This window comes from Mus caroli, chromosome 1 (assembly GCF_900094665.2).
Source record: "Mus caroli chromosome 1, CAROLI_EIJ_v1.1, whole genome shotgun sequence".
NCBI lineage: Eukaryota > Metazoa > Chordata > Mammalia > Rodentia > Muridae > Mus > Mus caroli.
In genome coordinates this window covers 41,054,336-41,071,694 of record NC_034570.1, presented here as the reverse complement: position 1 = coordinate 41,071,694, position 17,359 = coordinate 41,054,336, and the positions used below count along the sequence as shown (strand labels likewise).

At 38.6% G+C, this 17,359-nt stretch overlaps 1 protein-coding gene across 1 annotated transcript; it reads left to right on the top strand.

The window, feature by feature from the left end:
• The first annotated feature begins 259 nt into the window (after positions 1–259).
• Positions 260–6,684, top strand: Mstn (myostatin). Its single transcript, XM_021168439.1, has 3 exons — positions 260–757; positions 2,492–2,865; positions 4,854–6,684. The coding sequence occupies exons 1-3, from the start codon at positions 382–384 to the stop codon at positions 5,232–5,234; spliced, it is 1,131 nt and encodes a 376-aa protein (XP_021024098.1). The 5' UTR covers positions 260–381; the 3' UTR covers positions 5,235–6,684.
• Positions 6,685–17,359: the final 10,675 nt, after the last annotated feature.

Sequence of the window (17,359 nt, the reverse complement as noted above, 5' to 3'; positions counted from 1 at the left end):
GTTTATATTAGTACACAGACTTCAATTTATCAAATGTCACATATATCTTTCATGATTTAGGGATTTATTTCATTTATGAAGTAGTCAAATGAATCAGCTTGCCCTCGACTGTAACAAAATACTGCTTGGTGACTTGTGACAGACAGGGTTTTAACCTCTGACAGCGAGATTCATTGTGGAGCAGGAGCCAATCATAGATCCTGACGACACTTGTCTCCTCTAAGTTGGAATATAAAAAGCCACTTGGAATACAGTATACAGGATTCACTGGCGTGGCAGGTTGTCTCTCGGACGGTACATGCACTAATATTTCACTTGGCATTACTCAAAAGCAAAAAGGAGAAATAAGAACAAGGAAAAAAAGATTGTGCTGATTTTAAAATGATGCAAAAACTGCACATGTATGTTTATATTTACCTGTTTATGCTGATTGCTGCTGGCCCAGTGGATCTAAATGAGGGCAGTGAGAGAGAAGAAAATGTGGAAAAAGAGGGGCTGTGTAATGCATGTGTGTGGAGACAAAACACGAGGTACTCCAGAATAGAAGCCATAAAAATTCAAATCCTCAGTAAACTGCGCCTGGAAACAGCTCCTAACATCAGCAAAGATGCTATAAGACAACTTCTGCCAAGAGCGCCTCCGCTCCGGGAACTGATCGATCAGTACGACGTCCAGAGGGATGACAGCAGTGATGGCTCTTTGGAAGATGATGATTATCACGCTACCACGGAAACAATCATTACTATGCCTACAGAGTGTAAGTATCTGTTAAAGTATATCAACAGTTCTGCTGACTGCTGTCCTAGTGCTTATGAGAAACAGGTCTACTTTCAGGCTTTTAACAAGCTGCTGGCTTAGATGTAAGTAGGAGAGAAAGGAGGTTTTTTTTTTCCCCAAGATTTCCTGAGAAACATACCGACAATTAAATCTGTCTTGCTGGTTTCCTGGCAGTGCCAAATAGCTCAAAGTTAATATGCTGGCTCAGCTTTAATAGTATTTAATTTTATGCGGAAAATGTAGAATGCTTGTGTGTTCAGAGTCTCACACTATAATGTAAGAACTGTGCGATTCTATAGGCAGTGTTAAAGCATGAGAAATTTACAATTATATTTGTCTAAAATGTGCACTAGTTCCCCCTGACTCACACTAAAGAGAGATCTCTGCTGGATGTTTATTTGAACTCTGTTCCACAGTTAGAGTGCTTTCTGTTATTTAAAACTGTCAGTCTCAGAGCTTCTATGCTCTTTACAAGCTAGAATATTAATTGTGAAAGCTACTGCACTGGAAAGTTAAAGAAGTTAAATATTAAATGCATTATCATGAGCCACGGTGAAGCAGGCATAGCAAAATAATACTCAGGATCGAGTATCAGAAAACACTCAGGAAATGAGCATTAACTGGGAGGTCATGGTGTGAAATGCTCCTGTGCCCCTTCATAGCACTGCACTGAGAGCGTCCTGGCTGTGTGCGTCCAGGCAGGAACAGTGATCGACAACCCTCTAAAAGATTTAATTCTTTATGAGAGGGAGGGCGAGGACCGTTACCTACAACTGCCGAATTGCTTCTGGGAGATAATACATTTCAGGCAGTTCCTGTTTGAGTTCTCCGAAAAGCAAGTCAGGTAGCCTTAGAGAGCAGGCAGATCATGAAAGATTTCTGTGCCATGTGTCTGAGATCTTGTTTTAATACCATGCTTTAAACACTTAAAACCAGACATGACACAGTTTCAAACCAGCCCTTTCCTAAGCAATCAGGTTACGATACAGCAAATAATTTTCATTTATGACTCTTGGATCAAACAGTTCAGGAAAAAGTCTCCCTTATTTACATGGGGTTTGGAAAAGCAATTGTTAGTGCTGAACTTTCAGTGAGAGGCTGGCCCCAAGGCCACTGCTTTCTGATTTTTTTAGATAGCTTGAACATGACCTCTGAGGTTTTTGCTAATTAAGATTTTGTTGTTCCTTGGAATAGCTCTTCCAGAGCCCAAGTGTCACAGATGTATTATATTGTTTGCCATTTCTGAGGTTGGTTAAATTGCTCCCTGTGTCTTGTCTCCAGGTAATTGAGGCCTGGGGGAAGGGTTTCTTCCTCCAGACTGACTGGTACAGCTGCTCAGTGAGTGTAACTGCTCAGATTCCCAAAGAATTCTAAGTGGACGTTCCGGCACGCTGTCTCTTAGTCTCTAATCATCATCACTTGAAAATTTCATGTGCTGTTCATTCTTTTGCAAAATATCCCTTAGCCCAGAGTTCTCTGGAAGGGGAGTAGAAGCTACATAAACAGGTGAAAATACAGATGTCGAAAAAAAATTCTGAAAAGCTAGAGCAACTATTTTCTCTGATGTTTCTTCTGAACCATGAATGAAGTTCCACATAATATTTTATTTTAAAAGACCACATACGTACACACTACCCCAACAGCTGATGTTAAGGAGTGAGTTTGTGTTTTGACGGGGCCTGATGTCAGTCATTCTCTTCTTATTCCTTTGTAGCTGACTTTCTAATGCAAGCGGATGGCAAGCCCAAATGTTGCTTTTTTAAATTTAGCTCTAAAATACAGTACAACAAAGTAGTAAAAGCCCAACTGTGGATATATCTAAGACCCGTCAAGACTCCTACAACAGTGTTTGTGCAAATCCTGAGACTCATCAAACCCATGAAAGACGGTACAAGGTATACTGGAATCCGATCTCTGAAACTTGACATGAGCCCAGGCACTGGTATTTGGCAGAGTATTGATGTGAAGACAGTGTTGCAAAATTGGCTCAAACAGCCTGAATCCAACTTAGGCATTGAAATCAAAGCTTTGGATGAGAATGGCCATGATCTTGCTGTAACCTTCCCAGGACCAGGAGAAGATGGGCTGGTAAGTGATAACTGAAAATAACATTCTAACAACCGTGTTACATTTTTATTCCTGACATGAATGATAATAATGAAAAAGAAATACTATTTTCTATGCTCATAAGCCAGACAAAGTATCTTACTCCAAAGGTAGGTCTGTACCCAAAACAGTAGGTGTCAATCTCATGTCCCCTGAGGGACATGAGCCCCTTGATATTCTTCTTACTTAGCATGAAGACCAAAAGCCAATTTCATCATGCTCTTAATTCCACAAGGAGGTCCTTACTAGGAATTAGATGTAATGTCCTTTTCACTGTAAGTCACATAATTATGTATAAACTATGAAGTCTCTGTGTAACTGCAGATTCTGGTTTCTACCCAACAAATTAAAACCTTTCCTTCCCGTTTTATGTTTCTTTCCTATGTTTTATATTGAAAAATGTTGGTTCCACATAAAGTAAAAAAAACATTAAAATTCTAATTAAAATACCTTTATATGCATAGATATACGTGATTAAATATATTATACTCAACACTTCTAGTAAATATGTTCAGTACTTACAGAATGTTGAAGCCATGATATGTATATAGATTACTTTGTGAAATATTGTCAATAAAACTGTAATTTCTAACCAAGCTAACCTTTGCCTCCTAGCTTATCTTGGGACTCCTTTAGCATACTTGCATAGGAATTGACTTAGGCATTACCAATGAACTACATAGTGAGTCAGTGATAGGACAAGATCTCATATATTATAAAAAATAATAATAAACATATTTAACCCTCCAAAACCTGAGTTACTGTTCTATGTTACTTTTATTTATTTATTCTGCCTTCAAAAACTTAATGTGAACATATGGTTATTTCCATCCACTGTCATAGTTTACACCAAAATATTGTACTTAGAAATAATAAGCCTGGTTACCTTTTAACCTTTGGATTGAACTTGGGAATATATAGTCTGGGAATCAGATCTGTTGTGAGTGAAACCTGTCATTTGCAGTGCTATGATTTCCTAAATGATCTATTTTCTTTATATATGCTACTTAAACACTACACTCTACAAATTATGCTCTCTTTGACAATATAGTCTCGTGGTAAAAGATAAAATTGCTATCAATTATTTAAGAACATTCTTTCTCATAGATAGTATTTTAATTACCAAGGTTGCTAACAGGTTTTAATTATTTACAAGATGGTTAGAATGCTATTCCTTAGAGTTTTCCCTCTAAAAGGAAATGGTCCTAAATGCACTGGGAGACTGAAGCTGTCATGGTGCATGCAAAGTCTTCTCTCTTCCTCTTCCTTCTGTTCCTTCTGCTGTGGTCCTGAGGATTGACCCAGAACCTTGCACATGAGGGGCAAACCCTGTTCTACCAAGCTCCATTCACTCCCAGTTCATCACTTCTTATAAACCTCTTCTTTGCTTCTTTAAGGATTCTCTTTCCACGCACTATACATACAACCACTGTCATCATGCTAGTTTCTCTCTTCCCACTGTAATCCATATAGTGCTCGGAAAGAGCTAATTTGCTCTGACTTTAATATACACATTTCTTTCAGAAAAGACCTAGGGGAGACCAGATGAGTACCTATCCATCCAAGAGTCATTAGTCACTTGCAATCAACAATGATGAAAAGCATGCTCAGTCCTCTCACCGACCCGCCCACCTTCCCTCTGTTTCATCTTATACATATTTCCCAGGCATCTGTTCTGCTATTATGTGCTATTATGTCTGATAATAGTATGAAAAGAAACAAAACTCTAAAGGACACAAAAGGAATGACCACAGGGAATGCCTGATGCTGTTAGAGACTTTAGGGCCATGAAAGGAAAAAATGAAGTCTAGTGTATATAAAAATTCCTTAATTCTGCAGTTCTTTTTAAAAAAGGGGGGGGGGTTTAAAAATGATGTGGTTTTTTGTTTGTTTGTTTTTCCAATAATGATTTTTAAGGTAGGAAGGATTTCAGGCTCCATTTACATAATTGTTCTTTCCTTTTCACACAGAATCCTTTTTTAGAAGTCAAGGTAACAGACACACCCAAGAGGTCCAGGAGAGACTTTGGGCTTGACTGTGATGAGCACTCCACGGAATCCCGGTGCTGCCGCTACCCCCTCACGGTCGATTTTGAAGCCTTTGGATGGGACTGGATTATCGCACCCAAAAGATATAAGGCCAATTACTGCTCAGGAGAGTGTGAATTTGTGTTTTTACAAAAATATCCGCATACTCATCTTGTGCACCAAGCAAACCCCAGAGGCTCAGCAGGCCCTTGCTGCACTCCGACAAAAATGTCTCCCATTAATATGCTATATTTTAATGGCAAAGAACAAATAATATATGGGAAAATTCCAGCCATGGTAGTAGACCGCTGTGGGTGCTCATGAGCTTTGCATTAGGTTCGAAACTTCCCAAGTCATGGAAGGTCTTCCCCTCAATTTTGAAACTGTGAATTCAAGTACCACAGGCTGTAGGCCTTGAGTATGCTATAGTAACTTAAGCACAAGCTACAGTGTATGAACTAAAAGAGAGAATAGATGCAATGGTTGGCATTTAACCACCAAAATAAACCATACTATAGGATGATTTATGATTTCCAGAGTTTTTGAACTAGATGGAGATCAAATTACATTTATGTCCATATTACAACTACAATCTAGGCAAGGAAGTGAGAGCACATCTCCTTGTGGTCTGCTGAGTTAGGAGGGTATGATTAAAAGGTAAAGTCTTATTTCCTAACAGTTTCACTTAATATTTACGGAAGAATCTATATGTAGCCTTTGTAAAGTGTAGGATTGTTATCATTTTAAAAACATCATGTACACTTATATTTGTATTGTATACTTGGTAAAATAAAATTCCACAAAGTAGGAATGGGGCCTCACATATACATTCCCATTCCTATTATAATTGGACAATCCACCACCACGGTGCTAATGCAGTGCTGAATGGCTCCTACTGGGCTTCTCGATAGAACACTCTACAAAGTAAGAGTCTCTCCCTTCCAGGTGCATCTCCACACAGCACTAAGTGTGCAATGCATTTTCTTTAAGGAAAGAAGAATTTTTTTGGGGGGGGTTCAACTTTCAGGCAACTCTCTAGCACAGCGGGAGTGACTGCTGCATCTTAAAAGGCAGCCAAACAGTATTCATTTTGATCTAAATTTCAAAATCACTGTCTGCCTTTATCACATGGCAATTTTGTGGTAAAATAATGGAAATGACTGGTTCTATCAATATTGTATAAAAGACTCTGAAACAATTACATTTATATAATATGTATACAATATTGTTTTGTAAATAAGTGTCTCCTTTTATATTTACTTTGGTATATTTTTACACTAATGAAATTTCAAATCATTAAAGTACAAAGACATGTCATGTATCACAAAAAGGTGACTGCTTCTATTTCAAAGTGAATTAGCAGATTCAATAGTGGTCTTAAAACTCTGTATGTTAAGGTTAGAAGGTTATATTATAATCATTTTATGTATTTTTTACATTATCAACATTCACTTATGGTTTCATGGTGGCTGTATCTATGAATGTGAAGTTTCAGTGGCTCCCAGTCAAATCTCAATGCCCCACCATTTTAAAAATTATAAGCATTACTAAACGTACCAACATGTATCTAAAGAAATGCAAATATGGTATCTCAATAACAGCTACTTTTATTTTATAATTTGACAATGAATACATTTCTTCATTTATTTACTTCAGTTTTATAAATTGGAACTTTGTTAATCAAATGTATTGTACTCATAGCTAAATGAAATTATTTCTTACATAAAAATGTGTAGAAACTATAAATTAAAGTGTTTTCACATTTTTGAAAGGCATCAGTTTTATGTCATAATGATTAATTGTGGGCTTTTAAATTTTTATTTTATTATAAGTTTGTACAAAAGTTTGTACCAAAAAGGTTAGTACAGAAGTTTGATTTAGGAACTCTAGTTCTGAGTGAAATTCCCAATGAATTTGCTTTATATATACAAAAGCAAAGACTAGTGTCTCCTGTTCCATTTCTCTCTACCTTAAGCTAAAATCTATTTAATTTCATAGGGTCTATTTTAAATGCATTGCAATTGGCAGTGGTATATACTCCTAGGGCTACACACTCCACCGAAGTGACAGGGACACAGGAAACCACAGTTCTTCCCTAACACTTAATGGGACTGGCACACTTTCCTGAGCACTGAGGCCACCAATTTTCAAACCGAATAGCAGAGTGACTTAAATTACCAAGAAGTCCTTGTGTACCATTGAGCAGGAGTATATCTAAGCCCTTCGGTACCACTGTGTAGGAGTATGTCTGAGCAATTTCTTCCATCTACCTTCATCAGGTCAGGGATGTGGCTCTGTAGTGACTTAAGATTAAAGGGGAGGTGACTAAAATTCTTTTATGCTACTATTTCTGAGTGAATAATTCATAATTAGCCAAAATAGAATTTTAGCAACTTCTATTTGTATATTAATCATAAGAAATTAACATCTAATTCCCAACACATTATGTTTGTTCAATCATTCATCCTAACAGGAATTATTAAAATTGTGATATGATAAAAATCCATCAAAATAATCAAAAGTCCATTTTTAAAATATAAGACATGACTACTACCAATTTGATAAGTAGGAAATTAAACTTTAAGTGGTGATAGACAAGTCTTGGTTTGCCTGGAATGTGACAAAAGTTGAAATATCATTTACATGGCCGTTGAGGTCTAAGACACACACTGCAAAACATCACAGGAAATGTCACCCCTTTCCTTCATCCTTGAGTGGAGTCCAAGCAATGAAATTGGTACTGAATTTAGTTGGTTTCTGTCTAGATAGAGTTTGTAAAGACTTGGGGGGAAAGTACATTAGAATGGATGGTTTGCAGCAAATTTATCTTTGTTGACACTTAAAAATCTAAATAGGTAGAAAATTGAAATACAATCTACTGCATTACATATCAAAAATACTTCAGTGAGTAAGATACTCTCTGAAAAATGCATGGTGTTCTTGATTTTTCCCCTATGAGGCTGTCCATTTATTCTGACAGACATAAAATGTATGTGTATCAGTGATATGCAAAGTTCACACCAGTCTTAACATTATACTCAATGTTCTTGATACAGAAATGCATACTTGCAATGGAACAGACAAACACTCTTTGCTTTGTTGTTCCCAGATTTCTGTGGCTTATTAAATTAAAGTGTAATATCATTTATAATAGGGTGAGTTTTTAATTGTACTCACATCATATCCACATTTGCCCTAAAAACTCACCTCAGTACACTTTCCTTGTACTAATTTTATGTCTACAAGATAAACATAATAGTACCTGTTAGAATGTATAGTAGCCTCAGATTTGCATCCTAAAGAGATTTATTGAAAGTTCTACTGTGAAAATCAATTATCTGACTTGATTAATTTTAAAAGTAACTTTGAACCAAAAATTTAAAAAGTTAATTTACTAATTTACCCTTTTGTTTTCCTAACCACTCCAGATCACCCTGTTCAAAACTTCCCTGCGTGTTTTGTTTTTCCTAGTATCTTGTGAAAAGACCTTATTCACAACACAATTTGTTTATGCGGTTTGGCCTCACATCCTGCACAGCTTTTTCCAGATCTGCTCCCAGGGACATTAAGTCTGGCTAAGTAGCTAAATACTCCTGGCTCTGTTCCTAGGAAACTCTGGATTTGGGCATTACCTTCAACTAGCCAAAACAACATATGAGCACAGGAAAATGTGGCTACATGATGTCATCAGTCCCTGACAATACTGTCACTGACTTAAGAAGGTGGGACTCAAATGGAAAACAGTAGTTTTCTGAGTAGGCTATAAAGGCCTGAGAGAAAAACATCTGCATTGTTAGTAGAAACATTTAGAAGGTTACTGAGGCAACTGTCTAGTTCCATGACCCAAGAATATCTTTTTGCAAAGCTGCATACTTCTTCAGTATCTCAATGATGGAGTAAAGTATGTGGCTACCTGCCCACTTTGTCAAAAGATAATACTGGGAAATCCCAGGTTATCTGGACCTTGAACCTGGTCAGGTGTGGTAGCCTAGAAATGCTAACAAAGAAGGGGAGCACCCAAACTCCTTTTTTTTTTTTTTTTTTTGTCGAGACAAGGTTTCTCTGTGTAGCCCTGGCTGTTCTGGAACTCACTCTGGAGACCAGGCTGGCCTCTAACTCACAGAGATCTGCCTGTCTTTGCCTACTGAGTGCTGGGATTAAAGGTGTGTGCTGCTACCACCACTGCCACTGCCACCCCCCACCCCCTGGGCTGATGTGCTTCTTTTATTCTTCTTGGAAAACATGCTGTACACTCAGCATTGGTTGGCTAGTTTTTTTGTTTGTTTGTTTGTTTGTTTTTGTTTGGTTTTTTTTTTTTTTTTTTTTTTTTTTTTGGTTTTCTGAGACAGGGTTTCTCTGTGTAGCCCTGGCTGTCCTGGAACTCATTCTCTAGTCCAGGCTGGCCTTGAACTCAGAAATTTGCCTGCCTCTGCCTCCCAAATGTTAGGATTAAAGGCATTGCACCACCACTGCACACTCAAACTCCTACTTGCAGTTCTTGCAGTTCTGTGTTGGCAGTCAGTGAAATTGTTCCCAAGTCTGGAATATACCAGGAGCTGTGACTTGGAGTGAACAAACACTGAGTTCTTGGGTCAAAATTCAAGATAAGTGGCACAGGGTAGCCAGCTACCTTTCCCCTCACTCATAGGATATGGTGCTTCCCTATCATCAAAGAAAAACTACACCTAGTTAGAAACTAATGGGAGGACGAGATCTGCTGCTGAAGGGCCAGGAAAGTTGCCTCAATTACAGAGGTGTGTACACTTGAACAGTCAGCTCTTTCCAGCCTGAGCAGAAGTTTGACCCAAACGTCTGGACCTAGCCCAAACAAAACAAACCAGGGTCACTTCAGGGAAAGCTCTGTGACAGAGACTGGAATTTGGCCATATATAGTGACACAGCCTTATCTGGTATGTTATCTTGTTAGTCTGCTTAACCTCATGTATCTTGTTCAACTTAGCAGAAATAAGCTGCCCGTACACAGTGTTTTGGGCAAGACATTGGAATGTGAGCTTTTAGGAGAAATACATATTATTTCCGTTTTCAAAATCAGCAGGTTGAAGCTCAAAAAGATTCATAGCTAAAAGGTGACAGACAGTGACGAAGGCAGGATGTGTATACTTGATGGCTAAATGCAAATACAACTGGAACAGGACAATTTTTCAAACACTAACTCTTGTCTCAACCTTTACCTCAGTCTAAAGAAGAGGCGTAGTGCGCTTGTTTTTTCTTACATCCAGTTCAGCCTATGTGTTGAGTATTAAAACAAACAAACAAACAAACAAACAAACAAAAAACAAACTCCTACCAGTGTCTGAAGCATCTTTCTTTCTAGCAAATTCTCAGCTCTGATCAGCTCATGGGATCTTTACATGCGCATGAGCTAGCTACTCTTTGACTCCGTTTGCTTAGCATACCTTTAGATTTGGTAACTAAGCCTCAGCTCAAAGCTAAAAGCTAAATAAACATGATACATTTTCCTTCTTTGTGACTCCAGTTAGACAAGAACTTCCTGGAATAATAATTTAGCAAATGATGGTTTTTTTTGTCAACAAATGCATTAAAATGTAATGTTAATATCTAGTTCTATATGTAAGGATGATTAGAAATGACAACTCTATGCACTGCCTGTAAAAGGGCCCTGACCAGACAAGTGCTTCCAATTTGTTATGTTAAATTAAGTAAAGTTTTGCCTGAGACTGCCTCTGGTGTGTCTATGTAATTAAAGTGGACATTAACTAAGTATGTTAAGAAACTATAAGCCTAAATCAAGGTATATATTGTAGCCAATGGTGCTAACTGATGAGACCATGCACAAATATTGTAAAGATAGAACTGGGATCATTCAAGCCCTGTGTGTCACTTCCTTTTCCTATTGTAAACCCCACTACCCATATTCACAGCTCCACATGACACTCTTCTGGTGTTGGGGCCTGCCTGATGGGCTAAAGTCTGTTAAATTTGTCCAAAGTTGGTCTTCCTCTTGGTTTTGCTCCTACAATGTTATATGAAGAAAGCAAATAAAAACATTTAGATCTGCAAACATAGTTATATATTATTTTTATATTTTAATCATTATTTTATGTGTATGAGTGCTTTGCCTGCATATGTCTACCTATGCAACAAGTGTATGCCTGGCACCAGGAAGCCAGAAGAGGAAGTTGGAATCCCAAGGTCTGGAGTCAGAGAAGATCATGTGCTGCCATTTGAGCGCTTCAAGTCAACCTTGGGTCTTCTGCAGCAACAGCTAATGCTCTTAATTGCTGAGCCATTTACCTACCTACTACATGTTATTTTAAAAATTGGAACTAGGTAACATATTCCAAATATAGAGAAAATATTATAAAATATTTTAGTAATATTCAAATTTAAATTTATACATATTGTATGTGTGTACATATATGTGTATGTATGTATGTATATTGTAATGTATTTATTTAGAATAGTTTTGGTTGCCAATAACTCCCAATTCAAGACAGTCTTCAACAGTGCAGAAATGTATTATGTCTTGTCAGTCCAGAAGGAAGATAGCTCTGGGCAGTAACCAGTAGCTCAGTAATTTGAATGAGGACCAAGATTCTTTCCTCCTCTTCTTTCTGACATACTCATTGTGCTTTGCTTGGCCCTTGGGCTGTTGCTACAAAATGACCGTGGCAGTTTATACGACGTCCACTTATGAGTGAAAATTTTCAGTATTAATGGAAGGGGCCGCTCACTTCCTCACACTGTCCTCTCCCTCCTGCCCACCCACTAACCAACACTGTCTTTTTCCTCCTCCCAAAGAGTTTCCCTTCTATTTCTATGTTTTTAACAAGAAATCTAGGTCTGGGTATGGTGGTGCATGCCCTTAATCCCAGCACTTAGGAGGCAGAGCCAGGCAGAGCTCTATGAATTTGAGGCTGGCCAAGTCTACAAAGTCAGCCCAGGACAGTCAGGATTTGTCACACATAGATACCCTGTCTCAGGGAAAGTAAACAAACAAACAAACAAATAAATAAATAAATCCAGATTCTTCTCATGAGAGAAAAATCCACAATATTTATTGATTCTGGCTTTTTATTTTTACTTAACAATTTTCCAGCAGTTTTCCTACAACTGACATAATTTTATTTTTATATATGGCAAATAAAACTCCATTTTGCATATATTCATATTTTAGATATCCAAGCTAATTCTCATTACTTTGCTGTTCTTGGTATAGTGCTGTAATAAACATGGGCGAGCAGGTGTCTCTGTAGCATGCTGACTCAGGTTTCTTAAGGAATATACATCCTTAGTAGCATAGCTAGATATTATGATTGTTAGTAGTTTTTCAAGGCTGAAGTAATTTGCATTCCATGTAGTAAAGTATGAGGGTCCTCTTTTTCCCCACAGTCTCATTAGAATTTGTCCGTCAATGTTATGTCTTTGTTTTCTATTGCAGTGTTAGTGAATAAACACAGCCTATGTGTGCCAATCAAACATGTTACCACTAAATCCTTCTTCTCCACTTTTTTTGAAATAAAAATTTCCAAAAGTATTATATGATATCACATAGATTGACCTGCTTGCCCCCCTTTTTGCTATACTTAAAAAATTTAGGGTTACCTAAATTGTACCTTATGTTTTAATATTTATATGCCTTTGTATTTGCTATTAAAATCTTCAGTTCAGCTTATTTTTGTGTGAGTAGGAATCCATTTATTTTTCTGAAGATGACCATGTGGTAGTCCCATTCCTACCTGTTCTCTGCTGTCTCTAATGGGGAATTGTACTTAAAGGACTCTGACTTAACCATTACATGGATTCATAGATTCAGACAGTTATTTTCAGACTTAGGTCAGTTCTAGGAAGGACTGGGAATTATCTTGTGATGTAAGAACAATCAGTGTGGATGAGTATGTAAGCACATGTAAGCACACACATTACAGGGTTTGAAACTGGTCAGAGACACAGATATGTCCCTACTCATGTAGCTTTATTCCACCAAAGTCTTCAGAGAGTCCCCTGTTGTATTCTATTTCTCCCTGGAAATGTGGATCACAAAGACAGATTCTTTTCAGGAGAGGGTTCCTCACCACAACAGAAACTCTTTACCCGTGACACAGAGGGCAGTGTATTACACATCTCTACTCCGAAGTCACATAGCCTCTCTCCTTAAACGCTCTGGCTGACTAACACCACCTGGTATGGCATTTAACCTTTCAAAGTCATGATTTCTCGACTCTATCCAGAGGGTGGAGATTAGCTTTCCTGTGAAATAACACATAAGGGATTTCTCATCTCTGTGCTACCACTTTTCATTCTTCAGTGAGTTCTCAACATTACTGCATGATCTGGGGTAAGAGCAGACGATCCAATCATTGCCTTCCCTCGAGGATTTCATAGTTGGATAAGAATCAGAACAACAGAGGCAGGCAGATTTCTGAGTTNGAGGCCAACCTGGTCTACACAGTGAGTTCCAGGACGGCCAGGGCTATACAGAGAAACCGTGTCTGAAAAAAAAATGCAAAACAAAACAAAACAAAAAGAATCGGAACAACAAACAGAAAAGTAAACTCTTCAGTATAATGGGACAAATGATAGCCAGTGCCCGGTGCCTTGGCTTCCATATTATACAGACTATGTTGTAGAAGAAAGGAAGAAAGACAGTTCAGATCAAAGGAGAGCATGGGGAAGATCAACAGAGGATGTGATCATAAATGACTACAATAACGACCACAAGTACTATGGATGAATAAGAACAAAGAGAAGACAGGGATGGGGAAGAGGGATTTCCAAAACAAACATACATAAAGGCAGGCAGAGAGCACAGCGGACCTTTCTGGTCCTGAGAGGAATTACCAGAGGCTAAAGGGATAGGGCTTTGGGAAGTAGGTGATATGCAAGGGGCAGTGGGTAGTTACTTGGAGCAAACCTTTCTTGAAGCTATCAGCAATGAGATCCAGAGAAACATTTGAAGGGGGAAGCAGTACAGTTACATATATTCTTCTGAAATTCACATTTAATATGGTACTTTCTCATTTCTTGAATCCAAGAATATTCGTTTTGATGGATTTCAAAAACAGACACAAAGTTGGGCGGAAAGGGAAGGAGTGGGTCTGGGAAAAGTTAAGGGTGTGTGAACATGATCAAAATATGTAGAAAATTCTCAGAGACCAATAAAAATATAAAAAAAAACATTAAACTAAAGCTTAGAGTTTTTAGAGAAAGAAAATATCACTAGGGTTTTTGGGCTATAATGATTATTTTTGTTACATTTGAGAAAGGCAAGGAAGATAACAATCAAGTGTTCTTGACTTTTTAATTTTTGGTGACAGGGAGATCACATTTGGCTTGATGGAGATAAGTAGAAAATTCATACTAACGGGGAGCATCCAGGAATACTGGAACTCCTGCTCTAACTCCTATTTCACACAGGCAGTTCTGCGTCTCATAAGGGCCCAGTGTGATAGGGTAGCAATGAAATGATTCCTAAGCCGGTGGTATTACACTGGATCCTTAACTTTCAATGGTTTCCGGGAAAATATAAGAGGAGGTACTCACAAGGGCAGACTGGTGGATGTGTAGCCTTAGTGTCTTCTAGGCTTAGCTGTGAATGGTAAAATGCAGAGATATCATAGATGAACGTGGCAGGTTGGTCATCAAGAGTAGGTGCCAAAATGGAGGAAACTGGAAATCTTTATGTTAAATTAAGTGAGCCAGAATCAGAAAAAAAAATGTTTTGTTTTGTTTTGTTTTATGTGTAAGATCTGTATGTAGATTCCTGTGTGGAGTGATGGGAAAAAGTAAATGAGGCGACGAAGAGAAAGAGATCTTAAGAGGAGGAAGAGCGTGGAAGTGGAGAGATGGAATCCAGCTGACACTAAAGCAGAAGCGCTTATGACCTGCAGATGAGCAACAGAAACAGGACAATCACATGTTGGGTCCCACGTGTTCCTGGGGAATCTGGGGTCCCTTCTATGGGTTCATAGTCTCATTAATAAAAAGATTTTAAAGTGGAGTCAGCAAATTGAGACAATATGCCTAGAAGCTAAAAGCAAAATCAACTGAGTAGGCACCTTGTAATTTTCAGGGGCTGCCTACAGGAGGAAGCTAACAAGCCCCACAGTGGCTCTGGCAAAGAGCCACACAGCAAAAGGAAGGAGAACTTTAGAGAAAGCCAAGAGCAAGGGAAAGTGTGTCAGACTTCAGATATGCCAATATTCAAAGAAGCACAGAAAAGCGTCATGCTTTCTGAGTAACTTAGACAAGAGGGGAGGCCACGCGGCAGTGGATCTTCAAGTGACAGCATTGAGTGCAGACATTCTGGGAAGGAAACGTGTATCACCTCATTAAGGGGATAATTATTCTTCCCCTCTCATTCATCAGACACTAAGTGAATCAACCTTTCTGACAGTTGTTTTCTTGGACAAAAGATTGATAGGCCCAGCTGAATTAACTCTTAAGGAAAAAAAAAAAAAAAAGCATGCAGCTCTCTAATCTTTGGAGCAGACAAAAATGCCACGTCTCCATCCAGGGCCAGAGGCATCCTATTATTTTGACCAGGATTTGCCAGGAGTGGCAAAGCCGGCAACCCTTTCTATTGTTTTCAGAGAAATGAGAGGAAGGGTCCAAGAAGCACGGCCTCCACTTCCAATGGCCTCTAAGGCTCCTGTGACATTCCTACCTCAAGAGTGGAGACCCTAAAATCGTTTAGAAACTGGCTGGAGTTAGAGAATAGATACAACCCATCCCATCATGAGAATCCAGAAATCCAGTTTCCAAGCTACTCATCAGACTGGCCTTGTGTCTTCACTGGTGTTTTAGGCACAGCACCTCTGTGTAGGAGAGCTCATATGAGAAAGCCAAGCACCGTTCTGGCATTCCTGGCATCTGGCCAAGACCAAACCAAAAACATCCCCTAACTCTGGCCGAGGTCAAAATGCAACTTTTCATTTTGGGGTTTCTGTCCCTAAATGTATGTAGCCAGTTTGTTTGGGTTTTGTTGTTGTTGTTTTTGGCTTTTTTCAAGACAGGGTTTCTCTGTATAGCCCTGGCTGTCCTGGCACTCACTATGTAGACCAGGCTGGCCTCGAACTCAGAAATCTGCCTGCCTCTGCCTCCCGAGTGCTGGGATTAAAGGCGTGCGGCACCACGCCCGGCTTTTTTTTCTTTTTCTCTTTTTTCTTTTTTCTTTTTTCTTCTTTTTTGGGGGGCGGTGTAGTCAGTTTCTATTTCTTGTCCACCTCAGGGAGGATGTGGGAGAGCAGTAGAAAGGGGATAAATGAAAACAAAGCATAACAACACATGCATGTGAAAATGCCCAGATGAACCCATTACTTGGATTCCAAGCTGTAAGAAGTCAGGAAGAGCCAGAGAATTGTCTGGAAGGCTACAAGAGTTAGTCATCCTCCCTACTCCACATTCATCTAGAAATGCAGATGAGAGAGGAGGCAGGACTTTTGTGAGATACTAGTCAAAAAAAACCCCAAAACCTCTAGTTTATTTTTAATGGTACTAAAATTAAGCAACAAAATTTTGCAATCAATGGTTCTAAATGTGGATATGGGCAGTGTTACCTTCATTCATATTGTGGTATTGCAAATCTTCAGAACTCTTCCACCTAAAGGTCTCTAATTGTCAGATTATTTTATCAGCAGGCTTATAAGAGAACTTAAAAAGTAGTATGTGATCTACTTAAAGAAAATAGCAAACTCTCTGTTTCATTAGTTTGAGATTTGAGTTCATTCTGGTAGACATGGTGCAGCACTGTGGATCCTAAGAGCTGTCAGCTCAGCTCTGGCTGGCAAAGTAGGCAGTAGCTGAGCTGTGTCTCTTGCAAAGCTGTGTGTCACAGCTGTGTGTCACAGCTCCTTTCTGCTGTTCTTGACTGGCCCATTACAAGCTAGAGGCACTCTTTCTATCTTAGCAATGGAACCTGTTCTTGAAATACAACCCAGGCCACTCACTGTATTTTAGTATCTGGGTTGTCTCTGCCTCCCCATCTGAAAGTTCCAATACTTGAAAGTTTAGAAAGAAAGTGCAGCTGTTTTTCTGTGCACCCTGCATAGCATTTCTCCCCCAAGTTCTGTCCTCAGGTTTACTCGGCTTTCTAGGATCATGACCAGACTGTGGTGCAAATGCAGGCTGTGTTCAAAGTGAATATTTTTCATGGGATTGTGTTCATCATTTAATCTGGTTATCTATGGCAAATATGAATTCAGGTTTTATAAAGTTCAAAGAAACTAAGTTCCAGAGGTAGGCTTCAAGGATGTTGTTCTTATGACTTCCCTCCATGTCATCACTATCAAAAAGCCATTTGGTTGTTTTTATAAGAGAGGGAGACTTCAGATCTCTTAACTTATAGTTTATTTAGTTGTCCAAGTATCAGATATAGTTATAATATATCTTTTTAATAACTTGCCAAAATTTGCTTACTAGTGCATGGACTAGTATCTATTCATTTATAGCACACATCCAAACAGTGT

Excerpts from the sequence above, each read along its gene's own strand:
- Mstn (XM_021168439.1), top strand. The coding sequence starts at position 382 with ATGATGCAAAAACTGCACATGTATGTTTATATTTACCTGTTTATGCTG. Across the intron at positions 758-2,491 it reads CATTACTATGCCTACAGAGT|CTGACTTTCTAATGCAAGCG; the intron begins GTAAGTATCTGT and ends ATTCCTTTGTAG. Across the intron at positions 2,866-4,853 it reads GACCAGGAGAAGATGGGCTG|AATCCTTTTTTAGAAGTCAA; the intron begins GTAAGTGATAAC and ends CTTTTCACACAG.